Below are 24,574 nucleotides of genomic sequence, written 5' to 3' on the forward strand. Positions count from 1 at the left end.
TTAAAAACAAGTAAAAATACACTCTTTAATCCCAAAGGTGAGGGGGACACAAAGTGGAAATGGGGCACATTAGGAATGTGTCCCTCTTCAAGAAAAATACGTTTAATTCTGCATTTCTGCTACAATAACGTGAACAGGATCACCACAACCGTATTCCTTTCACTTTCAGTCTCAAATGGTTCCACACCAAGATGTGCACAGGCAATCCAAGCCAGGCCATGAAAGCAAGCACTCAAAACTCTGAAATCATGCTGAAAATGGGGCAGTAAACAGCAAAATGCTGGGATATGCAAAAGATTATCTAAAGTTACCCTGTTAGAGCTGTTGCTGTGCCAGATATGGGCTGGAGTGAGTGGCATGATTTGAGTCTGAGAATGTAAATCCAAGCTTGCAAAAAGGTATCATGAATAAATTCCACAGCTAAACATATGAAACCCAGCACAGAAATAGAAGTTTTGAAATGCTCCTCATGCTTTTATTTAGTCCCATTTGAATGTGTATTCCACAAAATCACTGCCTCTCAATTATGGCTTCCTTGCTGATAACAGAGGCACATTTCTATTTGCTAACCCACACAGGAGGAAAATGTATTCTGTTTATTATTTATAAGAGTAAAGTGCTGAGAGGCCCCAACAAAGCCCAGGCTCTTATTTCATGTTTGCTAGGAAAACAGAGTGAGCCATATTCGGGCAGGCTACTTTCCACCTAAATCCTTGTGCCCACTGTTTTCTCTTGGCTGCTTTTTAGGCCGTTTTCTGCTCAATGCTTTACTGACATCACACTTGAGACATGCCCTGCTTTCTCTGCTGATTACAGACATGGCATTAGATGGAATTTTTACTGCATATCAGTACTGAAAAAGCAGTTGAAAGGGCGGGGAAAAACAGCACTGACAGATTACATGATCACATCTCAAGTGCACAATTATAAAAACAACCTTAGTTTTCACAGTCCCCAACTAATAATCTATTGCAGCCAGCTAAAACATGACTCTTGTCCCTAAAACACATCCCTGAGTCAAACACATTTGTATTAACATATTGTTGAGTAATATTTGGTCAGCAGGATTTAAGGCAGGCGGCTCCTGTGCTGTTTGGTGTGTTCACAGTCCTCCCAGCTGGGGTGAAGTCCTTCCATTACCTTGAACCAAGTGCATCAGCATCGTTCCTTTCATTCAACTGCTGACTCAGGAAATACTCTGTCAAAGCTTGCTTCTTCCCCTGATTTTTTTTTCCAAAGGCTAACAGGTAAAAGAATAAGCAACATTTTAAAACAACAGTATTAATATTTATCTCAAGATGACCTAGGGATTTAGGATCTATTTGCTGTCATTTACTGGGAACTGTACTTCTGGAAACGCTGCAAAAGGGGTGCCTCTCTGCTCATTAAGGCTGGTTATGCAACACTTCTGTACTTAACATTTGTTTCTATTCCTGTCCTAATAAAACTATTTTTATTTATAAGCAACATCTGCAAATTTAACAATCTCAGCATGTGCTACACTATGTACAATGAATCCAAGATCTTAGGTGGATATCCCACTATGAGGTGATGTTTCTTTTAACAACAATGATTCTATGATTGCAATTATTAGTTGCCAACCATGTTTCAAACAGCCAGGACTTCCACAAAAAGAAAGAATTGCTCTTCTTTTACAGCTTGGGAAGTTTTATACTGCTGGAGTCTAAGAACTCCCAGACGCAGCTGGCTGTTCTTGCTGTCATGCAATCCACCACACTCCTTTACTGATTGCTTTATCACTCCAGTTTGCTCAAATATCTTTGAGATAGCATTTTAAGGCCCTAATTTTTCATCTTTCTGATCTGCTTTGCTTGGTGAGCAAATAAAAAGGGATTTTCACCAGCCTTGGTGCAGCAGTGAAGACTTGAGAAAGGAAAAGAGTAGAGGATGGGTGCACAGTTTCTTTGTCTCTCCATCTCCTGTACAGCATATGTCATAGCAGATACTGTCAACAGGGCTGGGGAAGACAAGCAGACAATGGAGAAAGGAAAGCAAAGGAAAGAGAGCTGTTAAATTTACCCCTGGCAAAAACATCTCACAAAGGCAGCAAGACCGTCCTGAGAGGAAATCAAGTGTGGGAGAAAATTAGGGATGCTGCTCAAGAGAACAGGACCTGGAGAAATAAAAGGCAGGACTGATTTGGGGTTTTGAATTCCCTAATTCCCCTCCTCCCTGGCTCTCATGATTTTGAATGAAACATTAATACTGCTTCAGATGCTTCTTCCCTCCAAGGCCAATCAGCTGCTCGGCAGGGCGTGAAGCGCTTGTTCATTTGAACAGCTAACGAGGGAGTGGAAGGACAGAGCTAATTCTAAGGCTTTTCCAGCACTGCTGAAGCTCACATTTGTCTTGACACACAGGGAATGACCTGAAGAGCCTCTCTCCACTTTGGAAGAAGACGAGTGGTGTGTTAATTCTGCGTAAACAACCCCGAGTTGTCAGAAGGGATAATTTTTCACAATACGGCCGTAAATATCCAGTTTTGAGACCGGAGTAGACACCTCGTCCTGCTTAGTGCCATGGCAACAACTTCCACTGGAAATCTTCCACACAGGGAGGGGTACAGAAAAAAGGGAGGTAAAACTGCCAAACGACCAGAAATGTTAAATCCCAAGCCTTCCATTTTAACAAAATTACTGCTTCATCTCTCGGTGCACAGAGCCTTTAGGATAAGAAGTGAATCCCAAGACTGAATTTTGGATGTTCCTGAAGGTGAAAAACCGCTTCCCCCTAATATGGGAAGGAAAGAAAAGTTGAAGTGGCTGAAGATGCTGCTGGTCCTGTTGCTATTAAGGTCTGTTCTTGTTTCCAGCTCGCAAGAAAAAAAGAAAGAGGAGAAATCCATGGAAGGAAGAGCGAGCAGTTTTTGTTCACTGTGCTGGGCCTGACTTGTAACACTACAGAAGGACCGACAGAGTAATCACTATCAAATCACTCTGGCAAACCTATACCTGTGCACTGCTATTTTGGGAACTGCTTTTAGCTATTTTATCATCACTGGCTCCTAGCAGCAGCAGGAAAGAAATCATCTTGACTAGTCAATTCGCTCTTTATAACACAATGACAACAGAACAAGAGACAGGTACAGAACGAATAAGGTAGGCAGGAACAAGACATTAACTTGAGAATGAGAGCAGATATAAAAATCTTACACCTTCTGCAGCTAAGGGAAGCTGGCAGGAACAGTGATGCTGCTGCACAGAGAAGACTCAAGGTGACAGCTTTTCCATACCAAGGGAAGCCACAATGGCCAAGCTTTCTCGTTCCTGATTAGCCACAGCTCAAATGTCAGCATCAAATCATGATTTCTCAGGCTGGCTTAGAAAGCTACTGAACCCACAAAAAAACCACCAGCAATGAACAAACTAGTGACAGAACCCCAAGGCAGACGAAGAATTTGGACAGACCTGTTTTAGCTATTGTTTTTTTTCTACAGGGAACTCCACAAAGAAACTCAAAAATCTTCAAAAATCAGGACAAAACAGAGGCAAGTTTTAGTGTAATATAAAACAGAAACAGAAATTCTTACAGCAGAGGTATAACATGGTATATCCACAGCCCTTCCTGTCCACTATGTCCCCACAGGCAGGTCCTCAGAACCCCAGGCTTCAACTCTGCTAACTCTAATTTCCAAGTGACAGCAAGTCTGCTTGGTGCCTTTTGGTCCCTCAGGAATATGAGTTTTACCTCTCTCTGCCTGTTCTGCTCCTCAGGTCCATGTCCTGGGCAGAACAAGTGACAGGCACTGTGCTGGTGCCTGCTGCACCTGGAGGTTTCACCACTCTTTGTGAAACACCTGGGAACTCAGAACAAACAAAACAAATGGACAACACTGGGCCAGCCCTTCACCTTCTGTTTGCCTGCTAATCCTAATTTCTCACCTCTGCTTCTTTTTAACTTTAGATGACATTAGTCATCTTTAATATGTCAACTTAAAATGAAAGCAAAAACGAAGAAAAGTTTCCACTAGACTTTTGTTATCATGGATGCCTTAGTGGCATCTGCAGAAATGGGAATCTTTCTTCATGGCATGATCTATTGCAGGAGAGAGCACAATCACAGCAGTAAACAAAATTTGAGCAACTGGTTTAGATTTGTGTCTTGTATAACCCCGAGTAAATTGGTACATCTTAAAAAAAAATTAGAGTTGTACTGATAAGAGAATTTTCTCTTTAGAGCTTTACATATTTTTGAAGCAATACCAGATCTCTTTTCTCTTGTATCTAGTTGCTAATGGACCTAAAATCTCTTTACAGCTGGTAATGCCACTGCTACACATATCCTACATCAGCCTTACTACAGGGAATAGGACAGCACTCAGCAAGAACAACTCAATACCTGCTGCATTTCCCTGCAGTCAGGCTCAGGGAACTCTCTTTTCCTTTCTGCTGTGCAGAGAGAACTTAGCATAATGAATACTTGAGATCAGCCTATTTAGGGTAGGCTTCTCAAAAAGAGATGGAATAACCAGGCATTAATCTTATCCATTTCACTTCTCTAGAGGAAAAAAAATAAACTCCTCTCTTAAATGGCTAAAACATCTGCTACAAATGGAAACAGAAGATCATAAGACTGTTGGTGTCATTGATCATTTTCTAATTTGCATTGTGCATTCCTTTCTATAATAGTATGATAATTGGTACAGAATTACAAATTGTAATTATTTATAAAATTGGGTAGATGTGAGAAACAGCTTTTGGAATGTCTGCATATGAACTGGTGAAACCAGGAACTCCATAGCCATGAACCTCTTGCAAATGACAAAAGAAGCAGAAAGTCTTAAAAGGGAATTCTGAAGGAATTTTATATAGCTGCAGATGGATGCCCAGCGAGACAAGTGTGTAAGACAGGTCAAACTTTATGTACTGCCTGATTACACAGCTACTGAAACTCTTACTGCATTCTGAAATTTCACTAAATGTGAGGAGAAAACAAACTATATGGCTGAAGTCAGAGAACTAAACCAGAGATGAATTAAAGACATTAAAAATGGGGCAGCAAATAAAATGAGATGCTGCTTGAGAAAGGGAGTGGGAATACCCTGATGGGCAAACACGTGGAACACTGGTGTATATACACATTTAATTTAGAAAAGGGATGGAGAAACCAAGCACAAACTTGCATGGGAATGATGAAGAGTGCTTTACCAGAAGAAATTTTCGAAGATAAATATTTAGTATATTTACACACAGTTCTAAATATCACCCAGGAAAGGTCCATCACAGGGGGAAAGGAAGCATGTAGAGAGTTTCACAGACTGTAAAATGGAATTAGGATATTCTAAACAAACTCCCTGATGGACATGTAACAAACTGAAGAAACATGTATCCAAGAAAAGTCAGCAACACTTTCTTTTTGTGTGCATGTAAAACTCAACAAGAACAAAAAGAAAGTGAGAAAGTATCCTGGCAGAATTACCCTATTTCAAATCTTCATTCTTTTTATTTTAAAAAGAAATTTGGGGAAGGTTTTTGAAAAAGCCCTTTGAAAGTTTGAACTCCAAAATCATTAGTGCCTGACTTTTTTTTTTTTTTTTTTTTCAGCATGGTGGATTTACAGCAATAATCTGAAAGGTTTTTCTGACAGATTAGAGACTCCTCCAACATTTATCTTTGGTAGACACACATCAACTGTAAATGGGCTTAAAGCATACACACACACATGCCTGCATCTACTGTATTTCTGAATTGCAGCTAACCTTGGGAGACACACGGGATCAAATCCTGCAGTGTACATGCCTGCCAAAGGAAACCAAACTGATCTCACTTGGCTAATGAATGCCTAAATCCAAAAAAAGAGAGGCAGCTGAACGTCTTGAGCAGCTTAAGCCACACAATACCCAGTGTGACTACAATAGCAAATGTAAGAAATGTGCAAAGCACCACCTGTTACACATAACACTTGCTTTCTGTACTCTCCAAATAAATGGATCAATCACTCTCTGCCTCACAGTACTACAAAGCATGCAAAAAGAGATTGATCCTGTAAAATGATGAACTTTAAGAAATGCAGTTACAACGACAGCATCTGTATTTAATTATTCTAAATTCTTATCCCTTGGACTAAATTTTTGTTAGCAATATGAAAGGAACATAGAGCTTTAGGTCAAAATAATCTCTCTTTATCTCTTTGGTCTAAATAAAGCCACAGAAGAGCTTAAACGAATGACAAAATATAGTAAAAGACATACAGTGCAATGTTCTCAAGTACAGCTTTGCACTACATCAACAATGATCATTATTTTCAGCAGGGGAAGAGCTAAACCCTAGAAATGTGGTTTTAAAATATAAAAATACATAAATTGCAGTTTGTGCTCAGCCTCTACATATTGCACATCAAGGTTGGTGCAGAGCTGCACAGCCTCGAGACTGAGTTTAAGCAGATCTGCTGTTATGACAGCAATAATTTCGGACTTACATTTCTAGGTCTCTGAATTGTCAGTGTAATTAAACTCACACAAATTAGTTTGCAAAGGAATTTTCCAGAAAGCTATCCGGGGGAACATGTGGCTGATCATTTGTAGTTGGGTCACTAAATGTGTGTATCCCACCAATACCTAACAATTCAGTATTCTACCATAATAAAATTCTAAAAATATCATTATTTTAACACAAGTTCATGGTTTTTTTAGGAATTAATAACCCCTAAATCTGTACAGTAACACCTTTGCTTAAGCAATCAGAGTTTTTTGTGACAAATGTAAACTGTGGCCTGCACACAGATTATGGGTAACTCTAAGGAAAGCATAATTGGAAAATTCTTTCCCCTCTCCCCTCCAGTCTATGAGGAGTGTGCAAATCCCATTGAAATAGGAGCTATTGACAAATGCAGTGATCAAGATTTAGTGGCAAAACCAGTTTGTATGTACAAGGGCTAAATTAACCTATTGCTCTTCATCAGCAAAACTGGCCCTTAGGACAGGAATGCAGGTGTAACACACACTGGGTGCTATCCAGGCATCCGAATTTTCGAAGGTCATTACTCTTCAGGCTGTTTGCAATGATGGGTATTTTGTTCACTGCACACTGGGAAGAGACTTGAATGAACTGTGTGGCTGCAGAGATCACTGATTTCTGATTCAGTTACCATGTTACTCTAACTTGTACAATCCCTTCACAAATGGGCTTGCAATGACTTTGGGAAATAAGTATTATTTTTATATATGTGTGGTATATGAGAAAACACTTTTTCTTCTGTTAAATACAAAGGAGTGTAGTTGGCCTATTTAACAAAGAGTTATGGTTTCAGGGTGTATAAGGGCAAACAGTAAACAACAACATTTGGTAAAATCCCTGTGTAAGTGAGGACTAAAATCAAAATGGAAATGGGAGCCCCAGAAAGCTCCTACTTCCCACACTGCATGCAGAGGCCAAGAAGGGCTGGAAGCCACCTTGCTCTTGCCTTTTTCTCACAGACTGAAACATTTCTGCTCCCCACAGTGTCCAGGAGTGAGCTTTGGTCACAGGGACTACAGAACAACTCCTCATGTTTGGTTTTCTCAAGTCGAAGTGCTGCTACACTGCAGCTGCCTTGCACGTCTGGGAAATACAAAGTGATCTCAGCAGAGCAGGGCTCTTTCATATCTGAAGAGTATTTAACATGACTCTGTTCCAGCCTGATCAAAGCTCAGCTTTATCCTGAGGAAAATCTTTGTAGTCGTCCTTTTCTCTGGTTCTGAAGAACAAATCATAACTTAAACACCTATAATTCTTTAGGTTACCTGCAAAAAAAAAAAATCAAAAATGCATTCCAGGAAAATGTTATATGCACTTCTAATAAATTAAAATCTTTACTTTTATTTAAATTGATTTACCTTAATTAGAGTTTCAAGCCATTATTAAGTGCACAGGTAGCTCGTTTCCTTTGAACATGATTTGCTCTTTTCTACAATTTGTTTCAAAATTTAGCAATCTGTTTAAAACAGAAAAAACCAGAGCTTTTTCCAAGGAAAATAACTCCTTCAGTATGACAGGAAAGTCTCTGAGAGCATCTTTGTTAAGAGGGAATTAAACTAGCAGAGCATTTTAGAATTCAAGCAACAGGAAGTAATCGTTTTTACCTTCTTCAGTCTTGTTCCTGACTTTCCAAAAGAGAAAATGAATACCTATTTTTAGTCTAAAATACATAGCAGCCCTGTATTTTTTTCAACTCTTGAAAGAGCACTTTGGTTCTCAAAACCCAAAGGAACTCGGGCTTCACATATGTTCATTCACTTGACCTCAGGAGAGGAAATATGATTTGCACTTGTCCTCTAACTTACAAAGTCCTGCACTAGCAGGACATATTGAATACTATTAGGAAAAGAAAACTAAAAAAATATGGAAAGTAATGGCTCACAGTGAGGAAAATAAAAAGGAAAAACATACTGGAAGTTATTTCACCCACTCTAATGTTTTTCATGTCTTTAAAACCTGTAAATGCTTTTTGCATTTACCTAGATAAATCTAGATATACTTAGGGTCTTGATGAAACTCTGCAGCTTGATATGGTCCTGGAAGATTTGGGGGGTGAGTTGGGAATAAATAAGGAAGTAATTCAAGGTATAAAAACTTTAAAATACCTTTTGAAGGAATCAAACTACTTTCTGAAGGCAGGTTTTGTTTTTAAACTCAGTTCTGAATTGAAGCTGTCTAGGGAATGAGCAGTCTATTGGAACAACACTCTCCACAGAAAACCTTGGCTCTCACATTCCACCACAGGGCTGGGAGGCCACGTTCATGCCTCATTGGCTTTTTGTTCCTTCGTGCTTTTCTCTGTCCTGAGGTTGAAAGTAGACATTAAAAAGTAAAGTACTGATTCATAAAATGCTTAAATTCTACTGCAAGAACATAATTGCAGTTTCCCTGTCTTCAATATCCATTCCATTTCCACTCACAGATTTTTTAATTTCTTGACTGTCAACTATCTCTACCTCCATCAAGTACTGAAATCTGGCTTTCTGTCACTGTGAAAGATTGATCTCATACTTATGACCTGTAAAACATTTTATGCTTAATGGCCATCACTATACCCACAATATTTACCATGTATTCTGTTTTAGCATCTATTAGTCAATTTTAAAGAACATAATTAAGAACATTCTAAGACCTTGATGGCTCATCCTCAAGATGTGCAATCCAAAGCAACAGAAATGAAAACTTTCCTTTTAATTTATATTCATTTTTCCACTACAAAATTAATGAAAATTCACTATGATTGATGGTCTGGACTTTTGTTAGAACTCTTATCTTCATAAGCAGCTTTTTTGTCTTAATTCCTCTTTTAATGGCCAGTCTCTCTATCAAGATTTTCTGCTTTCATGGTTTTGTTGTTGTTTTGGTTTACTGGGTTTTTCTTTTTTTACACATTGAAGGAATCCTTCTGCTCATTCCTCCTCTACAATATTTGCTTTATCATGTGTCATGGGGTGATATTCCATGATCTTGAGTGATTGTTTTCAACTGCCCATATCACAAACATTGTTTTTACCTGAATATCTCTGAGAGGTCCATCTGACTCTCCTTTATGAATGTATTACACACTCGATGTGTTCAGACTTTGCAATTTACCCTCATAAAGCCCATCTGTGATACAGAAATATTATTGACATTTTACAATGGAACAGAAAACAAGTCAGCTTATTAATGTATCTAAATGCTTAAGAATGCCTTTTGGGATTTTCAAGGTTGCTCTGACATAAAACTCTTATTGAACTAATTGAAGATTTTTCACTAAATGCCTAATTTGCATTTTTAGTTTTCTGAAAAGCTTTAAAATCTGACTCACTCGTGTCACCCTTGAAATCCAGTGGACCAGTGTGTTAAACTCAGATCTCATTAGCCCTGGAACTCGTGCTGGAAGCATGTGCAGCACCCCCCAAGAGGAGGTGAAATATACTGAAAAACTGAAAAATAAAGATGTGGTGTGCAGCACAAGCATCCTGTCCCCTCCTGGCCTGAGTCACACGGACAGCAGGGAGCCACAGAGCCCAGTGCCTCAGGTGCCAGGTAAGGGAGGAGGGGATGTCCAGGGATCTGGGTGCTCCCTGCTGGGGCTGAGGGGCGCTGGGAGGCTGAGCTTGGACACAAACACAGGCTCAGCACCCCCTCAGCTCCCTCAGTTAGGGGTGGGTTTTTCTAACAAGTCCTGACAGAGTACAGAGCCACATCCACGAATGGCTCCAGCCAAAGGTGCTGCAGAACTGTCTGTACCCCACCATGTCACCGGCTTTAGGCACTTTATTTCAAAACACTTTTCAAAGCGCGGCCTCATGCATTAATTCCTGTACAACACCTAGCCCTGTACCTCATCAGATACTTTATCACGCACTTTTCTCCACTCTGGCGCTGTAGATCTTTTCAGATTGTTGTTTTGGGTGGCCTAAGAGCCAGTTGCTCAGTCTGACTAAAGCACATCACCTCCACAGCCGGGGGCAGGAAGCTGGAGCAAGGACAGCAGCGTCTCTCGCCTGGCTCTGCTAAGGAGACGCTGTCCTTCAGCACCACTTGTCTCCACATCCCTGCTTAGGCCTCTAGTGGCTGCAAAGGGAATGGATCGGGATATGGATAAAAAGCTTTTAAGGGCTTTTTAAGGCCATTTTGCCTTTGTTAAGTCAGTGAAACTCACGACATAAAGCAAGCTGGGTTTGGTCAGTGTGTTTACTGCCCTTTCACTGATTGCTTCATTTTGGAAGTCGTGTTCTTACAGCCCATAGCACCACAACTGAGGACCAGCTAATCAAACCACGTGGACAGCCATACTGGGATAATAAATACATTTTAATCACAGAAATACGAGATTAGGTAAATTAACAAATTCCTGACATGACTACCTCACAGAAGTATTTCCCAAGTCAGGGTTTCTGGGTAACAGGTTGCCTGCTAGACCCTCTGAGACCGGCTGCAGCTGCAAAAAATAAAAACGTTCAGGTTGAGGCCAATGGGAAGATGCTGCCTGCAGCATAATTGCTCACTGTTGTTACACATTGGCTGGCGAAGGTTAGGGACTGCTGCTCTGTGTAATCGAGCAGGTTTGCAACAACACCGGAAGGCTGTTGTGTAATAACAGTTCAAGCTAAACAGGTAGAAATAAACACACTTTTTTAAATTTTTTTTTTTTTTCATCTTTAGGCAGAGGTGATAAATTTTTACTGAGCACACCATGTTTTAAAATCACTCCCAAACAGATGCCAGGTACTCTTTTTGCCCGAGGCTGATAAAAAAAAAAAAAAAAAAAGCAGGTAGCTACTGAAAGAAATCTGAAAAGCTGTTATCCAAGTGGCGGAGGTTAAAGTCTCCATATGCATTTCAAGTAGTTTTGTATCCACAGCGAGCACTGATTCAAGCAGACGGCTTCAGAACCATGACCTGATACACAAATACGTGACTGATCCTTCAGTAAATGAAAATTACAGAAAATCACAGGTGTCTGTCATAAAAATTACTGCTTATATGAACAAAGTAATTAAATCTGCCTATATGAACCAAACAATTAAATTTGCCTACTTTTAAAGAATCCCTATCAAACATTGCATGAATCACTCCAATTTGAATATTTTAAGCAGCGAAAAGCCAGAACGGCTGCAAATAGCTTTGGATACAAGCAAACTGAATGATGGAAAATTCCTTATTCATTTATTGTGACAGCACATCTTTTTCCTCCAATGAATATTTTTTTAACTTAGTTTTACTTGTTTTCTCCAGGCCTTCAGCATATCCAAGGTTTTGTCAGGAAGTTGCACTCTGAGTGTTACTTCAGGCTACCAAATTACAAAAAAGTATTTAAGAACAGCGTGTCATTAGACTGCCCTATGCCAAATAGACTGATTTATCCCAGAGAATAATGAAGCAATGAACACTGTGCTGCAATGACTGGCTGATCTAAGAGCAGGGCATCTCAGCACTGCAAACCTTTATCAACTTCTGTCTTAACTCACTCAATTTCTCCTCATACTGAGCAAACTCAACTTCATGATGTAAAAATAAATGCAATAAGCTCCTATACTGGACTGCAGTTTGCCTTTCCCCTGCGTCCAGAGACAGATCCTCAATCTTTTCACGTTTCTGTGCATAAGGAGCTCAGCTTCCTTATGAGAAAGCTTCTTTAAGTTAAAGTTTTTAAGTAAGAGTGCTGTGCCACGATGCGGAAACCATTATCCTGACAAACACACAGAAACCAACACAGCGTACATCCTGTCAGACCTACAGCCCGCACATCTGCTACAGAAATGGGAGGAATAGTCTTTTTTAGCTCGTGACACACGGAACTGGGGAGTTGGGTTAAATCGCGTTCCAGTTAAAGCGAGCTTCACCCCGAGGGCTGGGAGGGCCGGGGGAGCAGCGGGGCAGCCCCGGGCCCTGCAGGGAGCGGCTCCGGCTCCGGCCAGGGCGGCTCCGGCCGGGCAGAGGCCGCGCAAAGTTGCGCTCCCGCCCCGCGCTGCCGCACCCGCCGGGGGCTCGGGGAGCGCTGCGGGCTCGGGCTCCGCATCTCCCCCAGCGCTAAAACCCAGCCTGGCGCCACCGAGCCCGCACCGGCGTCCATCCCCCGGGCAAAACCCCTCAGCCCCGCAGCGTCCCCCCCGCCGCCTCCTTCCGCTGCCGGGCACCCCCGCCGCGCCCGCAGGCCTCTCCCCGCCGCTCCCGCCCGCCCGGGGATGCTCGGGGCAGCTCGCTCTCCTCCCGCAGCCGGGCCCGGGGGGAGCCGCCGGTGCCCGCGCCCCCGAGGGCGGCGGCCGTACCTGAGTCGCTGAGGCGGGGCCGGGCTCTGTCCCGCAGGTAGTAGATGAAATCCCGGCAGTTCTCGTTCTCCACCGCCCCGACGGAGCACAGCTCGGCCAGCAGCTGCAGCGCTTTCTGGCAGATCTCGTCCTCCCTGTCGCCGGGCATCGCCCCGCAGCATCCTCGGGAGCGGAGCGGAGCCCTGCGGTCAGGCGCCGCGCCGCTGCCCGCCGCCCGCCTGCGGCCGCCGCGCCGCCGCCCGCATCTTCCTCAGCCGGCGGCACCCGCCCCGCCGGGCCGGGCCGAGCCGAGCCGGGCCGGGCCGGGCCGGGCCGCCCGCCGCTGCCCCCGTTGCCGCGGCCGGGGCCGCACGGGGGTCCCACCAGTTGAACGCGAGGCCCGGGAGCGCCGGCGCCGCGGCCGCCCAGCCGCGCTGGCGCAGCGCTGCCGGCGGGGGAGCGGGCGGGAGCCGCCGCGCCCCTCTCCGCCCCGGGGGCAGGGACTGCCCCGCGGCCCGGCCGCCGCCCCGGCACACGCCCGAAACTTCAGAGGCGGAGCAGGGGCTGGCGGAGCAGGGGCTGGCGGAGCGCGGGTCCTGACGGGGAGCGCCCCGATCCCCGCCTCCCCATGGCGGGCAGGGCAGGCCCGGCCCTTGGCCCGCTCGTCCCGGGCCGTGCGCCCTTATGTCTCGGGAGCGATCCCGGCTTCTCTCGGGAGCGATCCCGGCCGCTGTCGGGAGCGATCCCGCTCGCTCGGCTGCCTGGCTGCCAATGCCTCGCTATCCGGAACGCGCGCCCTCACAGTCGGGAGGGGAAAATGTTGGCGATGTATCCCGGGCGCAGCGGCCGTCTCGGTTCGGCACGTTCCTATTGACGGGTTAAAAAGAGTTAAAGCGCGGCTGGGAAAGCTCAGGCGGCTGAGACCCAGCCATAGCTGGAGGGGAGGGCAGGAGAGCCTTCCCGGAGGAGGTGGGGGCTGAGGAGATGTCTGCCATTAGGCATGTTTATCCTGACAAGTAGGAGATTCGTAAGGTGCCGCTTCGCTTTCTGGGCTTGTAGGCTGGGAGGCTGGTGGGTGTCATGAGGGGAAAAACTGAGAACTGGCTGCTCCATTTAACTTCATTTTTTTTCCTCTCTCTCTCTCCCTTTTATAATAGTTTAGGCAAATATCAAAGGCCGCGGTGAGCTCAGAAAGTTCAGACTGGTGTGGATGTTCAGCCTCCTGTTTAGAGACTGCTGATAACCGTTCTAGAAATAGCATCATCTTCTAGTAGAAGCTTTTTTTTCTTCTTAAAGCAAAAAGTATATCATCGGAATGAGATGCATTTTGGGAAAGGAGAGGGTATTAATCAGAAAAGTTGTTTACTTGCCTCCGAGTGCTTTGGCGACATTGCTTATGTCTGAAAGGCATTCCCCCCTCCACCCCCCCTTTTTAATAGAAAAGTGATGTCTGTAAAACACGATTGTATAAGCCAGGCATAATTCCACCAGTAATCAGGCGACTCACTCGGGCTGCCTTGTCGTTGTTAAGCATTAATAATAGATAATAAAATAGCGTGTGGCTGTTACAGTTGTTACCACTGTAATCATATTTTTGAGGGACGGAGATTTTGATCACATCAGTATATGTTTTCACATCTAATCGTGTGAAACTCTCCACTAGTCTCAATAAATGCCACAAAAATATTCATCTTGATGCTGGAAAAACCAATGTCATTTGTTTGCTTCTCCAAGCATGCAGGGAGAAAGACAATTTGTAAGAGGTGCTGTCAGTCACAGCACTTTCTCTGAAACTAAGGATCAGGCTTCAGCAGTCCTGCTGCTTAACCTACTGCAGTGAAGAAGGGACAAATTTTAAAGAACTTGGTAGAGCTAGAGGTACCAGAATGTCTTTTAGGGAAAAACAGGTTCAGGAGGGCTATCCGATTATTCATATGTATATAAACTCTCTAGAGGCAAAAACTTTCTAATTTGTAACACAAAATCAAGTCCAGGCCAATGCTGGTGATATGTCCAGAAGGAGAGAGGACAGAGAAGCTACTGAAGACTGTTACTAACAGAGATATCTGCAAACTACAAAGTCCAGTGATCGTGTATGACCAGATTTTGAATTACTGTATATGATTTGACCATCATTTTAATATCATTTTACATATTATTTGGCTATAATTTGGTAGTTTGGCACTGACCAAGACGGCTGTGCTGTTCTATAGCTTGACCTCTGTCCAGGACAGACAAATACATCAACTGCAAAGTGATATTAATGCATTTACCTGAGTGTGGCTTTTATGCTGTGGGACCACAAGCTCATTGCTAGCATGGGATTTGGGCTTGCTGCAGAGTGAGCTCTGGACAGCCTGGTGATGAAGCAGTAATTTCTTTATCCTTCTATAACTAAAGTCTTGCTTTGTTTTGTTTTAAATAGAAGCAATTTGAAGGTGCTGAGATGTTTGTGATACAGGTGCTTGGAGATGGAAAATTTTCGGTGTGGTGGAGGAGAGAAACTATTTGGACATCACTGCTTGTAAACAAAGGCATCTATTCTCCAAAGCTCTGAGCTCTAAGTGCACTGTGTGAGCAAATGCCCGTGTCTCTGGAGATAACAGCAGTCAATGTAATCAGCTGTGTCTCAAAGCAAGTGCAACATTTCCTTCCTGATCTTGCCTGTGAGAACAGGGTTATATCTGCCATTTTGTTATCGTTGATTGCATGTTTGTCTTCTTGCAGGCACTCCTAGTTTACTCCTGTGTCAGCTGCAGATTTCCCCAATTGAGGGGACCATATTGTGTTTGAGATCCCTAATGAATGCTGCACTAATTAACTTTGGTCCTAGAAAGTCATTGAGTGATGCAGTGGGATGCTCTTATTAACCTTATCCTGAGAGTTCCAATCTGTACTGACCACAGTAGGTCTATTTTGTTTTGTTTAGCTCAGAGCTCACACAATACAGTGTGCTCAGAAGTTAGGGAAAAAAAAATCCCCAAGCCTGCTACACACTCAGAATAAGTTTGACTGTTTGACCTACAACAGTTCTGTCATCATCAATTGACACGTTTGTCTTTCTTTTCTTGAATTAAAGCTTTTTCCCAGTGTTCTGGCAGCAACACAAGGATTGCTGGCAATGAAGTCACCTTCAAAGCTGAGGCATTCATGAAACAAATGGATTTCTGGAAGCAAGTAAGGCAGCTTGCATCAGGGTTTTTGTTATGGCTATGCTGCAACCAGAACTTACCAAGTATTTGTGTTGAGTGTTTATAATTGCTGGAATTATATTTGCCCATTCGGGCACAGCTCATCATGGGAGTATCTTTTTCTTTAAAAAAAGGGAGGAAGGTATTTCAGGAAATCAAGAAAACATAGAGCAACTGAGTCACTAATGGAAAACAAGATTTTTTTCACCCCAAGAAATGAAAGTTTGTGATTCTGTAGTTCAATAGGAGGGGAAAATGGCTGAAAACAAGAACATTGCTGTAGTTAAAGGAGGCCATTTCACCAAAAGCAGTCACCTGTAGTCCAGGCTGGAGAAAGAAATGCCATCATAGGCTCAAGGATTGATACATCTATCAAAAATCTTTCTGTTACTGGTTGTGCCAGACTTTTTGCCTCACTCTCCCTCTTACATACAATTACCCTTGTATTCTTAATGAATATATCTTGTACTGCTGCTGAAAAGTAGAAAATGCTTAGGTAAACATACAAGAAATGGAATTCTAAGTAACTGCAACTGGGTGGGGGGGTTGAGATGATGCTTTTCTGAGCAGTGTCATTCTTCAGATGAGATAGTTATTCTTCACAGAAAGTTTTAGGGCAGGTTAGTTAGAAAATAAGTATTTCCCCATTTGGGCTTTCCCTCATCATTGACTTCTAGAGGTCATATGGAAATAGGTTTGTGTTAACTAAAGGGAAGGTGGCATCATTACTTTGATGATGTTAGCATGAAAAAATAGCTGTCCTTAGTACATTGAGTACAATGGAGTCATTTGAAGACTTTGACATCAGAATTACATGCTCTGATGAAAGAAGGTATAGCAGTGTATTTTCATTATGGTTTTTATAAAATCTTAGGTGTTTTTTTTTGAACTCGTGTCATTTATTGACATCTGCTCACATTTTTAAAACATAATGCATGAAACAAGTGTTAAATGCTAGGATAGTACTGATCTTTGTACTTTCCTCTGCAGGAGGCCTGTGAGCTGTTCCCATGCCAGAATGAGTAAAATGTCATTTGGGGGTTTTCTGAGTGATGGCAGGGAGCTTCCTCACAGCAGGTCCTGAAGGAAGAGCAAAGTGTCCCTCGTGAGCAGAGGAAAAGTGTGTCAAAGCTCTGAGATGGCATCAAATGTCACCAGAACTGTGCTGTACCAGAGGATTAGGAGTGTACAGCCAATGTCCTGATACAACTGGGACTCAGCCATGTTTTACAGAGTGAGCTGAAGGGGTGTGGATAATGAATGAGTTGTCTGAATGAAGGTTATGAGCAAAAACAAGACTGCAGCTCATCGGTGGGATTTTTTTGTTCCTTTATTTTTCTCTTGTTCTTTTCCCCAGGTTGCCATTGGACAGAACTTTACTGCCTAAGGAAAGTTGCAAGCTCTGAGTAGGAGATCCTGCCCAGAAGACTGTAAACAGCTTAACATGAATACAAGCTCTTTGCTATGATGGACAACTTTCATGACCTCTTTATAACAGATTACCATTTTTTTTCTTGATCTTTGTACCATTCACATTGTTAATAGAGAGTACTCTGGGTGCTGTAGCTTGTCACATGCAATTTTAATCTATCTTAAGAAGGCTTCCTTAAAACTTGAGAAGGAGGGAGGGAAACACATCTCTTCTGATTTGCCTTCTAATTTGACAATCTCTTCCTTGACAGCTTTTGCTAACTCTACTGGGAGAAAAAAAGAGAAGTGTACTGAATAATTCAGCCTTGAGAGTGAATTGAGCTTGAGGAGAATTGTTGAATTCCCAAGTCTGTGGTTTGTGGTTTTTGTTATTGACTGCTCACATGGATTTAAAGTCCTGTCTCTGCAGTCAGTAGTTTTTATCTCCCCTTTGGATTCTGCAATTTTGTCTGGCTTTCCATCCCTGAACACCAGCTCTCTGTTCTTGCAAATAAACACACAAGAACCATTGAAGGACTTTCCTGCTTCCAGGGGGAACCATAGATAGCCTGCTACACTAATAAATCAGGATTTAACTTTGACCTGAATGTTGAAGATAGTCCAGTGAAAGTTGATGGAGTCATCATGCTGAGTATGAGGCATTCTTCTTACTGTCCTCTCCGTGCATGCTGGAATATCCAAATTCTTAAGGAAGATGAAAGTTTGATATCAGGAAAGAACCTCTTGAAAATGGGGTGTCTTAACTCACCCTGAAATTTGTTATTTCTATTAAAATGTTAATGGGAGCCAGACAATAACAATAGGAGCTGGTCCTGTGTTTTGTGCATTGGCAGCCAATAAGTTAAAAAAAAAAAATCCCAAGTTAATGTAATTTGAGAATTTTTAAATGCATAAAATATAGAGTCCAATTCCTGCTAGGTGGAATGATGATGCAATACCTCTCACTGAAAGTAGCTTGCCCAGAAAAATATTATAATTGTAAGAGTCTAGCCAGTATTCAGGACTCCATATGGAACCTGAACCATGCTCATCATTTCTTAAAGGCACTGAATAAAGTTAATTTTATTGCCTCTAAAGCATCTTTTTTCCAAGTTCAAAAAGCAGAATCATCTGAAAAAAAAAAAAGTCTGAAAATTGTTATCACACTGTCTAGTAGAACTTTTATATATTTAACTCTTACTGACCATCTCACTGAGTGATATAGTTCATATGAGTAAATATCTGAGCTCAGTCATAATGTAGACTGCAGGAAAGCTCTGCTGATGTATTTCCACTCAGCTACTTGCAGCTACACGTTAACATTGCCTAACCAAAAGAAAGAAACAAAAATGTTGGGTGGTTTTATGATCAATTTGTGAGAGAATGCTAAGGAAGTAACTTTCAGTGAGGAGGATATGGTCTCTTACCCTTGTACTTCAAGAGGTAGCAGAACCTAAACCTAAAAAAGGAAAAAAAAAAATCGAAACTGAACCAAAATCCAAACAAAATTCTTAATCCCCGAGGTAAAAACCCTCATTTTTGATTCATGGTAAATTAATGCTTTACAGATGCCACTAGTGTTTTTTTAGTTATGAGTTTCTTTGAAAGATAGCTAGATCTAGAAAACTTTTAAAATTAAGTGACAGGTTAGATGGGCTCTGCTTGCAAGTAAAACAAGTCCACAAGTCTCCTTGTGGATGGATGAAAATTTTTATTCCTTTTAGATTCATCTGTAGTTCTGATTAACATATAATCAAATAAACTAGAGTCCACCCAGAAGACAGTATTGGTTAAAAATAGTCAAGATTATGCTTCCTGCAAGGTGTTCTTGAGGTAGGAAATGTAGGAATGGTGTCTGTTCTGGGCTCAAGGCAGAGGTTGGGTTTGCAATCCCTTTTGCCACGAGCAGGAATTCAAATCAGAGTTGAAGCATGTGCATGCAGGTTGTTTCAGTACCAGCATACTGCTGGTTCTAGTTAAAGGGAACAGCCCTGTAAAGGTGGTGTGTTCTGCACCATTTAAACAGTGCTTTGTCTGGAGTTTTTTCTGTCTTTCCTCAGAACTAGGATTAAAAAATACACGAAGGAAATGGATTTTCTTGTGTTCGGGCATGGTTGTTTATTAAATCTTATTAAAAGTACAGAAAGTTCAGCAACACTTCTAGCTACCAGTCAGAAGCAAACAAAATGGAGAGAAATCCAGCTCACTACAAGGTCTCAAACAGTCCAATAAAGAATTAACACCTATATTATTGATACTTTTAACCCAATAACCAAATACCTGTGACCCACAGTGCAGCACTGACTGTCCAACCAGAAACTACTGCCTGAAATTGTGAAGAAGATGGAAGAAGACAGAAAGAGACAACACCCCAAATCCTTCATCTTGTCCCATACCTATTACTGTATTATAAAACCCCCAAATTCCAAACCCTTCACCATGTGAAATCACACACTTCTATTTAACTACACACCCGTGATTTTAACTCCATCACTCAAATTTGGAACCTTCTCCAAGGCCTCAGGTCCAAAGCAGTGTTCTCCTGAGAGTCAGTGCCAGAAAGCACAAAAAGCTCAAAAATGCCCAGTCTGGGATCCAGCACAGCCCATGTCCCAAAAGGCAGGAGCTTCCCAGGTCAGGACTGCCCACGGAGTGCTCCTGGAGTCTGAGGATCCTGAGGCAGAATCCTTTCCTCAAATCTTTAGCTAAGAATGAAAAACTCACCTTGAAACTGCCCAGCTTTTATAACAGCTGACTGGGGCACAGCCTTGTTTGTGGGCAAGGGAATGACAGGAATAAGAAATCCCTCCTATCCACGTGATCTCAGAGATAGTTGGAGAGAACTTTTGTTTGTGAACAGTTCATCCTTTAAACAGTGCTCCATAGGCTGACACGGCCCTTGATAACAGCTATGGGGAAAGCTGTAAGTCAAGGGGAGGGACTTTTACACAGTGATCAGATTTCCATTTTCCTGGGTGGCTGACTTGCTGTGACATTGAAGCCACGAGAGAACTGTTTTCTTGTGGAGAAGTTTTCACAGACTGACCAGAGAGACTCCTGTCCCTAAGTAAAGTGAAGAAAGACTGTTTTATAGGTAGCAAACTGACTGATTCTTTCTGTACGTTGTCAGTGGGACAGAAAAGAGGGATTCCTGGAGGTTTTTCATCTTTACCTGTGTGTTCACAAAGGCACATCGAACTTTTTCATTGGTGTAACAATATGTCAGTATTAAAAATCAACCACTGATTGGTTTTTTGTCAGGTCTAAATGAAGCTGCCAAGGTCCTTACAGGGAGTAATTTCCATAACTGATTCCTTTCCTTCCTTACCAAAAAATAAATGAATAGAAAACCAGCACACCAAGGGAATGACAGCAATAACCTGTGCAGCCACAGGACCCAGTGCTGGGCATCAATCTGCACGGGACAGGGGGAGCTTTTTGGGATCTTGGGCATCTCCCTTCCCAACAGACTAACAAACAACTCCTCTCCCCTGCTGCAGTTGAAACATTGGGGGAATAAATGATCTGTGCTGCTGTGTGAGACACTTTTGAGGGAGAAGCAGGTAAGCTATTTCTTTGGCAGAGGCATAATTTAAACTTATGACTGAGGTCCCTTGTGTAAATGAGTTTTTTCAAGACTTACTGACAGCACAATATAAACACTTCCATCAGCAGAATAATGTTTTTTAGAAATGTATCTCTTTGTGAAGCTGAGGCAAAAGACTGCAGTTTGCTTTATTTGTTGTAATAATTATAAACTATACCTTAGAACAGTTTTTTCTTCCACCCTGTGATCATCTCCCCAAACAGCTAGGAGCTATTTTTCCCTCTGTGAGGATGTTCTGATGAAGCTGATGCTATGTGGTAGGTCCTGGCCACCTGCTTCACTTGGTCATGTGAATGTTTTCCTGAGTCATACTCCCAAAATACATTGTTGCCTGAATCTAGGGAAAGCTGACAATCGGTAGCAGTTGGACTTTCATATTACAGCAGAATTTATGTTAAAAATAAATTCTCACGAATGATGACTGTCTGGAAAGCATGACTTGCTTATTAAGAAACTAGGTAAGCACCTAGTTCACCGTGTGAGAAGAGTTTCTCTTTAATTCCTTAAATTCTCTTTAATTACTTAAATTACTCCAGGACCTAAAGTCCCCACCAAAACGCCACATAAGAAATTGAGATTCATGTTCCATAATTGAGATTCATGTTCCATAATTGAGATTCATGTTCCATACTTTTCTGGTTAAATTTTGAAGCTGTCACAGAAATGTTCTCCAGCCTATGTCAGCTGCTGTTAGCTTTCAGAGCCATGTTCATTCTTCTTTAGGCACTGAGATTTTCAGTTCTCTTCAATGCAGCAGTGTCTCTGCAGCCAGAAGAGTTAAGTTTTAGCAAGGCAGAGGGCACAGACCATCTATAAGTTAAGTTGTTCTGTGAGCCAGAACCTGTGGGAAAAAAAATATTTTCTGTGATGAAATGACTCCTGCCTCACCTTTTCGAACGTGATCTATGTGAGGTGCTGTTATACTGAAATCCTGCTGTTTTGGCTACTATGGCTTTTGATTTTAACCCTCCTGGAACAGTGCCTGCCTTTGGAAAGGATTCTAAGCAGCATTCCAGGTGGCTGATGGAGCCACCTTTCAGCCTGGAGGAAAGAGGGGAAATGTCAAGTATGGTGCTGGTCCCAGTATTCCCCTGCAGTGGTCCTTGCAGTGGGTTCATGCCAGAAATCTCCTTGGTCAGGAGCAGAGCTAGTTGGAATTTTGCTGAGGGGTGTGCCTGACTCCATGAATTGTGTGTGAAAGTCAGGGGCCTCTCTCCCCCATATTAGAAAGCAGGAGGTGAAGAGTGCATTGTCCACCCTGTGCTTGTGCTGGCTAGAGCAGGGCTTGGAACACAAACTTAGGCTCGTGGGGAAAAACAAACAGAGTGAGTTAACAACGTGAAACTATTGCAAAAAGAGACAAATGTGACTCTGCAGTTTATGGTGAGGAATATTGCATGAAAGACAAAGGACATAATTATCCTGATTTGAAAATGCTGAAGCTTCATCTAACACGAATTTTGGATACTGCAATTTCAGATATAGACGAGTTGAAGAGTCTCCAGAAAAAAGAAACAAAAAAAACCTCTTACAAAACAATGGTTTGGAAGCATTGACTCTGAGAAAAGCTAAAAGAAATAGGTTTCATAAGCTTTTCTAAAAGAGAATAATGTTATGACAGTGGAAAAAAATTGTTGGTTTTCTGGCCAGGTTTTCTGGCTTCTTCAAATAGAAATTGAGTATGATTACATAGAAAAATGGGGCAAAATATAATCAACACAGCATATAGGAAAGTAAATGCAGTTTTCTAAGCATTAGAAGGTGATCTAACCAGATAAGAAAAGAATTTAAGTGAGAATGCATTTTTGTCTCAAATGAAAATCGTGCAAAAGCATTTTACATTGATGTCTTAAAAGTGGTTTAGCTTAGCAAAAATTTACTTTGATTTAAAATATTTTTCTTGAATAAATAAGCATGCCTTTGCAGTTGCTGTCGAATGTGTATTCAGTTTAGAGAAAACATAAAGGGTTGCCTTAGTTATTCCAAATGCAGCCCATGCCATGCCATTCAATATCCAGTGGGGACTTTCCCCACCCACTACAGCACCTTTACTCCCAGAGCTGGGTAAAAGCAAAGGGATCTGTGAGGGTGCCTGTGTTTGGTGCATTTCAGTTCCTTGCAGCAGTCAGTTCTGACATTTGTTTGTCTGTGTGGGGTCTGGGGATTTTAATTCAAGATGGATCTCAGCTTTTCCTCTACATCTTAGGTTTCCATTGTAAACTGTGGGGTCACTTCAGCACTACAGTGTTGCATAGAACCAAAGGATTAGGAGATGAAACCTTTCCAGTTCTTTCTTCTGAATCACACAGTGGACTTAACTTATCATACTTGCTCTTTTTTCACTTTTACTCCAAGAATACAAACTTATTAAATCAGACAGGTATGCCTACATCTCAGTGTATGCTTTATCAAAGTACAGATGTGAGCAAACTAAGGAATGCGTGATATGATTTTTTATTGGTAATTCTCCTCACTGAATTGTCAATGGTGACTTAAATGTCTCTATGTTACATAACAAAGATGTTATTGGTAATAACTTTGCTCTTCCTTGGCAGACATGCCAAATATCAAGGGTACAGGAATTTAATCTTGTTATTGATAGCACCTAGACATTTTTAAGATATTCATCAAAAAGATCTTTGAACTTTTTGTTCTATCCAACAACTTGATACTCAGAAAACAAGGAGAAATTATAATGAAATATGATCACTGTGTTTTTTCCAAATGCTCATCTATCTCTCACAGGAGTTTTTTTAACCTTTGAAGAAAGTATCAAAAACTACACAGTAATGACCTTGATAATTAACAGGTCAAGATTTACACTCAGTTATGTCTCACAACATAAGCCATATTTGTGTGAATGTGGAAACAGTCTCTTCTGACTGGATTTGCTGCTTTTCACATTGAAACTAACATTGATTAATAAATATTAATTAACTTACTGTAGCCTTATATAATCAGTGTAACTTCTTAAGTGGAGAGTTTCTGACCTGAAAGTTACATTTACAGTTCGTACTTGAATTTAAACTTTCCTTTTGTTCATTATCATGCAACCAGAGAGGAATGAGAAATATCTTCCCAATTATTTGAAATTTGGAGGACTTTCATGATAGCTCCTGTTCTAGCATGAGCAGAAAACATGCCTTTTTCAGAGTGTTTTGGAGTTTTTTTGGTTTTGCTGATAAAAGTGGGACTGTCTTAATTGAACCAAAGACTGTCATCTTGGGAAGAGAGCAGCCTGAAGCAATTGCCTGATACCTCCTTCTATGTGACCACCCAGTATCCAGCTGGGAGGGAGGAACAAAGAGTCACCTTTTATATTCTTTTCTCCTTAACTCTCTCAGAACGTTTATTTTTCTTATGCACATTCCTAAACCAAATGAACACACTGGCATTTCCTTACAGAAACCTGTTCAGTTAAAGCACTCCTGGCAGTTTGTGTTGCTGTCTCTCGAGGGCTTTGGCAGAGCCAGCAATGAGTGGGACTTCTCTATTTTAAACCCAGCATCTGGATTAGGGTTGACTAACAAGATTCTTCTTCCTCCCTTGAGACCTAAGATGACTTCCCATTTCTCTGTATCTTTTGTTGTTTTTTTCCTGTGGTTGTTTTTATTTTCTCTTGTGGAGCTCATAAAGTCTTTACTCACAGAC

General features: G+C 41.9%; 1 protein-coding gene and 2 long non-coding RNA genes across 11 annotated transcripts in view; 1 reads left to right on the plus strand and 2 right to left on the minus strand.

Moving 5' to 3' along the window:
• Positions 1–12,899, minus strand: part of SYT9 (synaptotagmin 9) — a 65,884-nt gene extending 52,985 nt beyond the window's left edge. For all 5 annotated transcript variants that reach the window (XR_015807441.1, XR_015807443.1, XR_015807442.1 and 2 more), the window contains exon 1: positions 12,737–12,899. Coding sequence is in view for 2 of the 5 variants with exons in the window: in XM_014882516.2 (XP_014738002.1) it covers positions 12,737–12,884 (148 nt within the window). In the remaining 3 variants the exon portion in view is untranslated. The remainder of the gene's footprint in view (positions 1–12,736) is intronic.
• LOC148221745 (uncharacterized) lies at positions 88–9,930 on the minus strand. Of its 2 annotated transcripts, XR_015807495.1 has the most exons (4): positions 9,490–9,930; positions 8,582–8,779; positions 7,835–7,932; positions 88–7,741 (listed from the first exon to the last, which is right to left on the minus strand). It is a non-coding gene; the product is annotated as an uncharacterized LOC148221745 (long non-coding RNA). The 2 variants fall into 2 exon arrangements; XR_015807494.1 differs by having other exon boundaries at positions 8,582–9,930.
• Positions 12,900–13,323: 424 nt separating the features above from the next.
• On the plus strand, positions 13,324–17,424 carry LOC148221746 (uncharacterized). Of its 4 annotated transcripts, none has more exons than XR_015807469.1 (4): positions 13,324–13,569; positions 13,873–15,620; positions 15,795–15,892; positions 17,264–17,424. It is a non-coding gene; the product is annotated as an uncharacterized LOC148221746 (long non-coding RNA). The 4 variants fall into 4 exon arrangements; XR_015807470.1 differs by having other exon boundaries at positions 13,421–14,808; positions 15,141–15,620; XR_015807468.1 differs by having other exon boundaries at positions 13,438–15,349; positions 15,443–15,620.
• Positions 17,425–24,574: the final 7,150 nt, after the last annotated feature.

Source organism: Sturnus vulgaris, chromosome 18 (assembly GCF_052056855.1).
Source record: "Sturnus vulgaris isolate bStuVul1 chromosome 18, bStuVul1.hap1, whole genome shotgun sequence".
NCBI lineage: Eukaryota > Metazoa > Chordata > Aves > Passeriformes > Sturnidae > Sturnus > Sturnus vulgaris.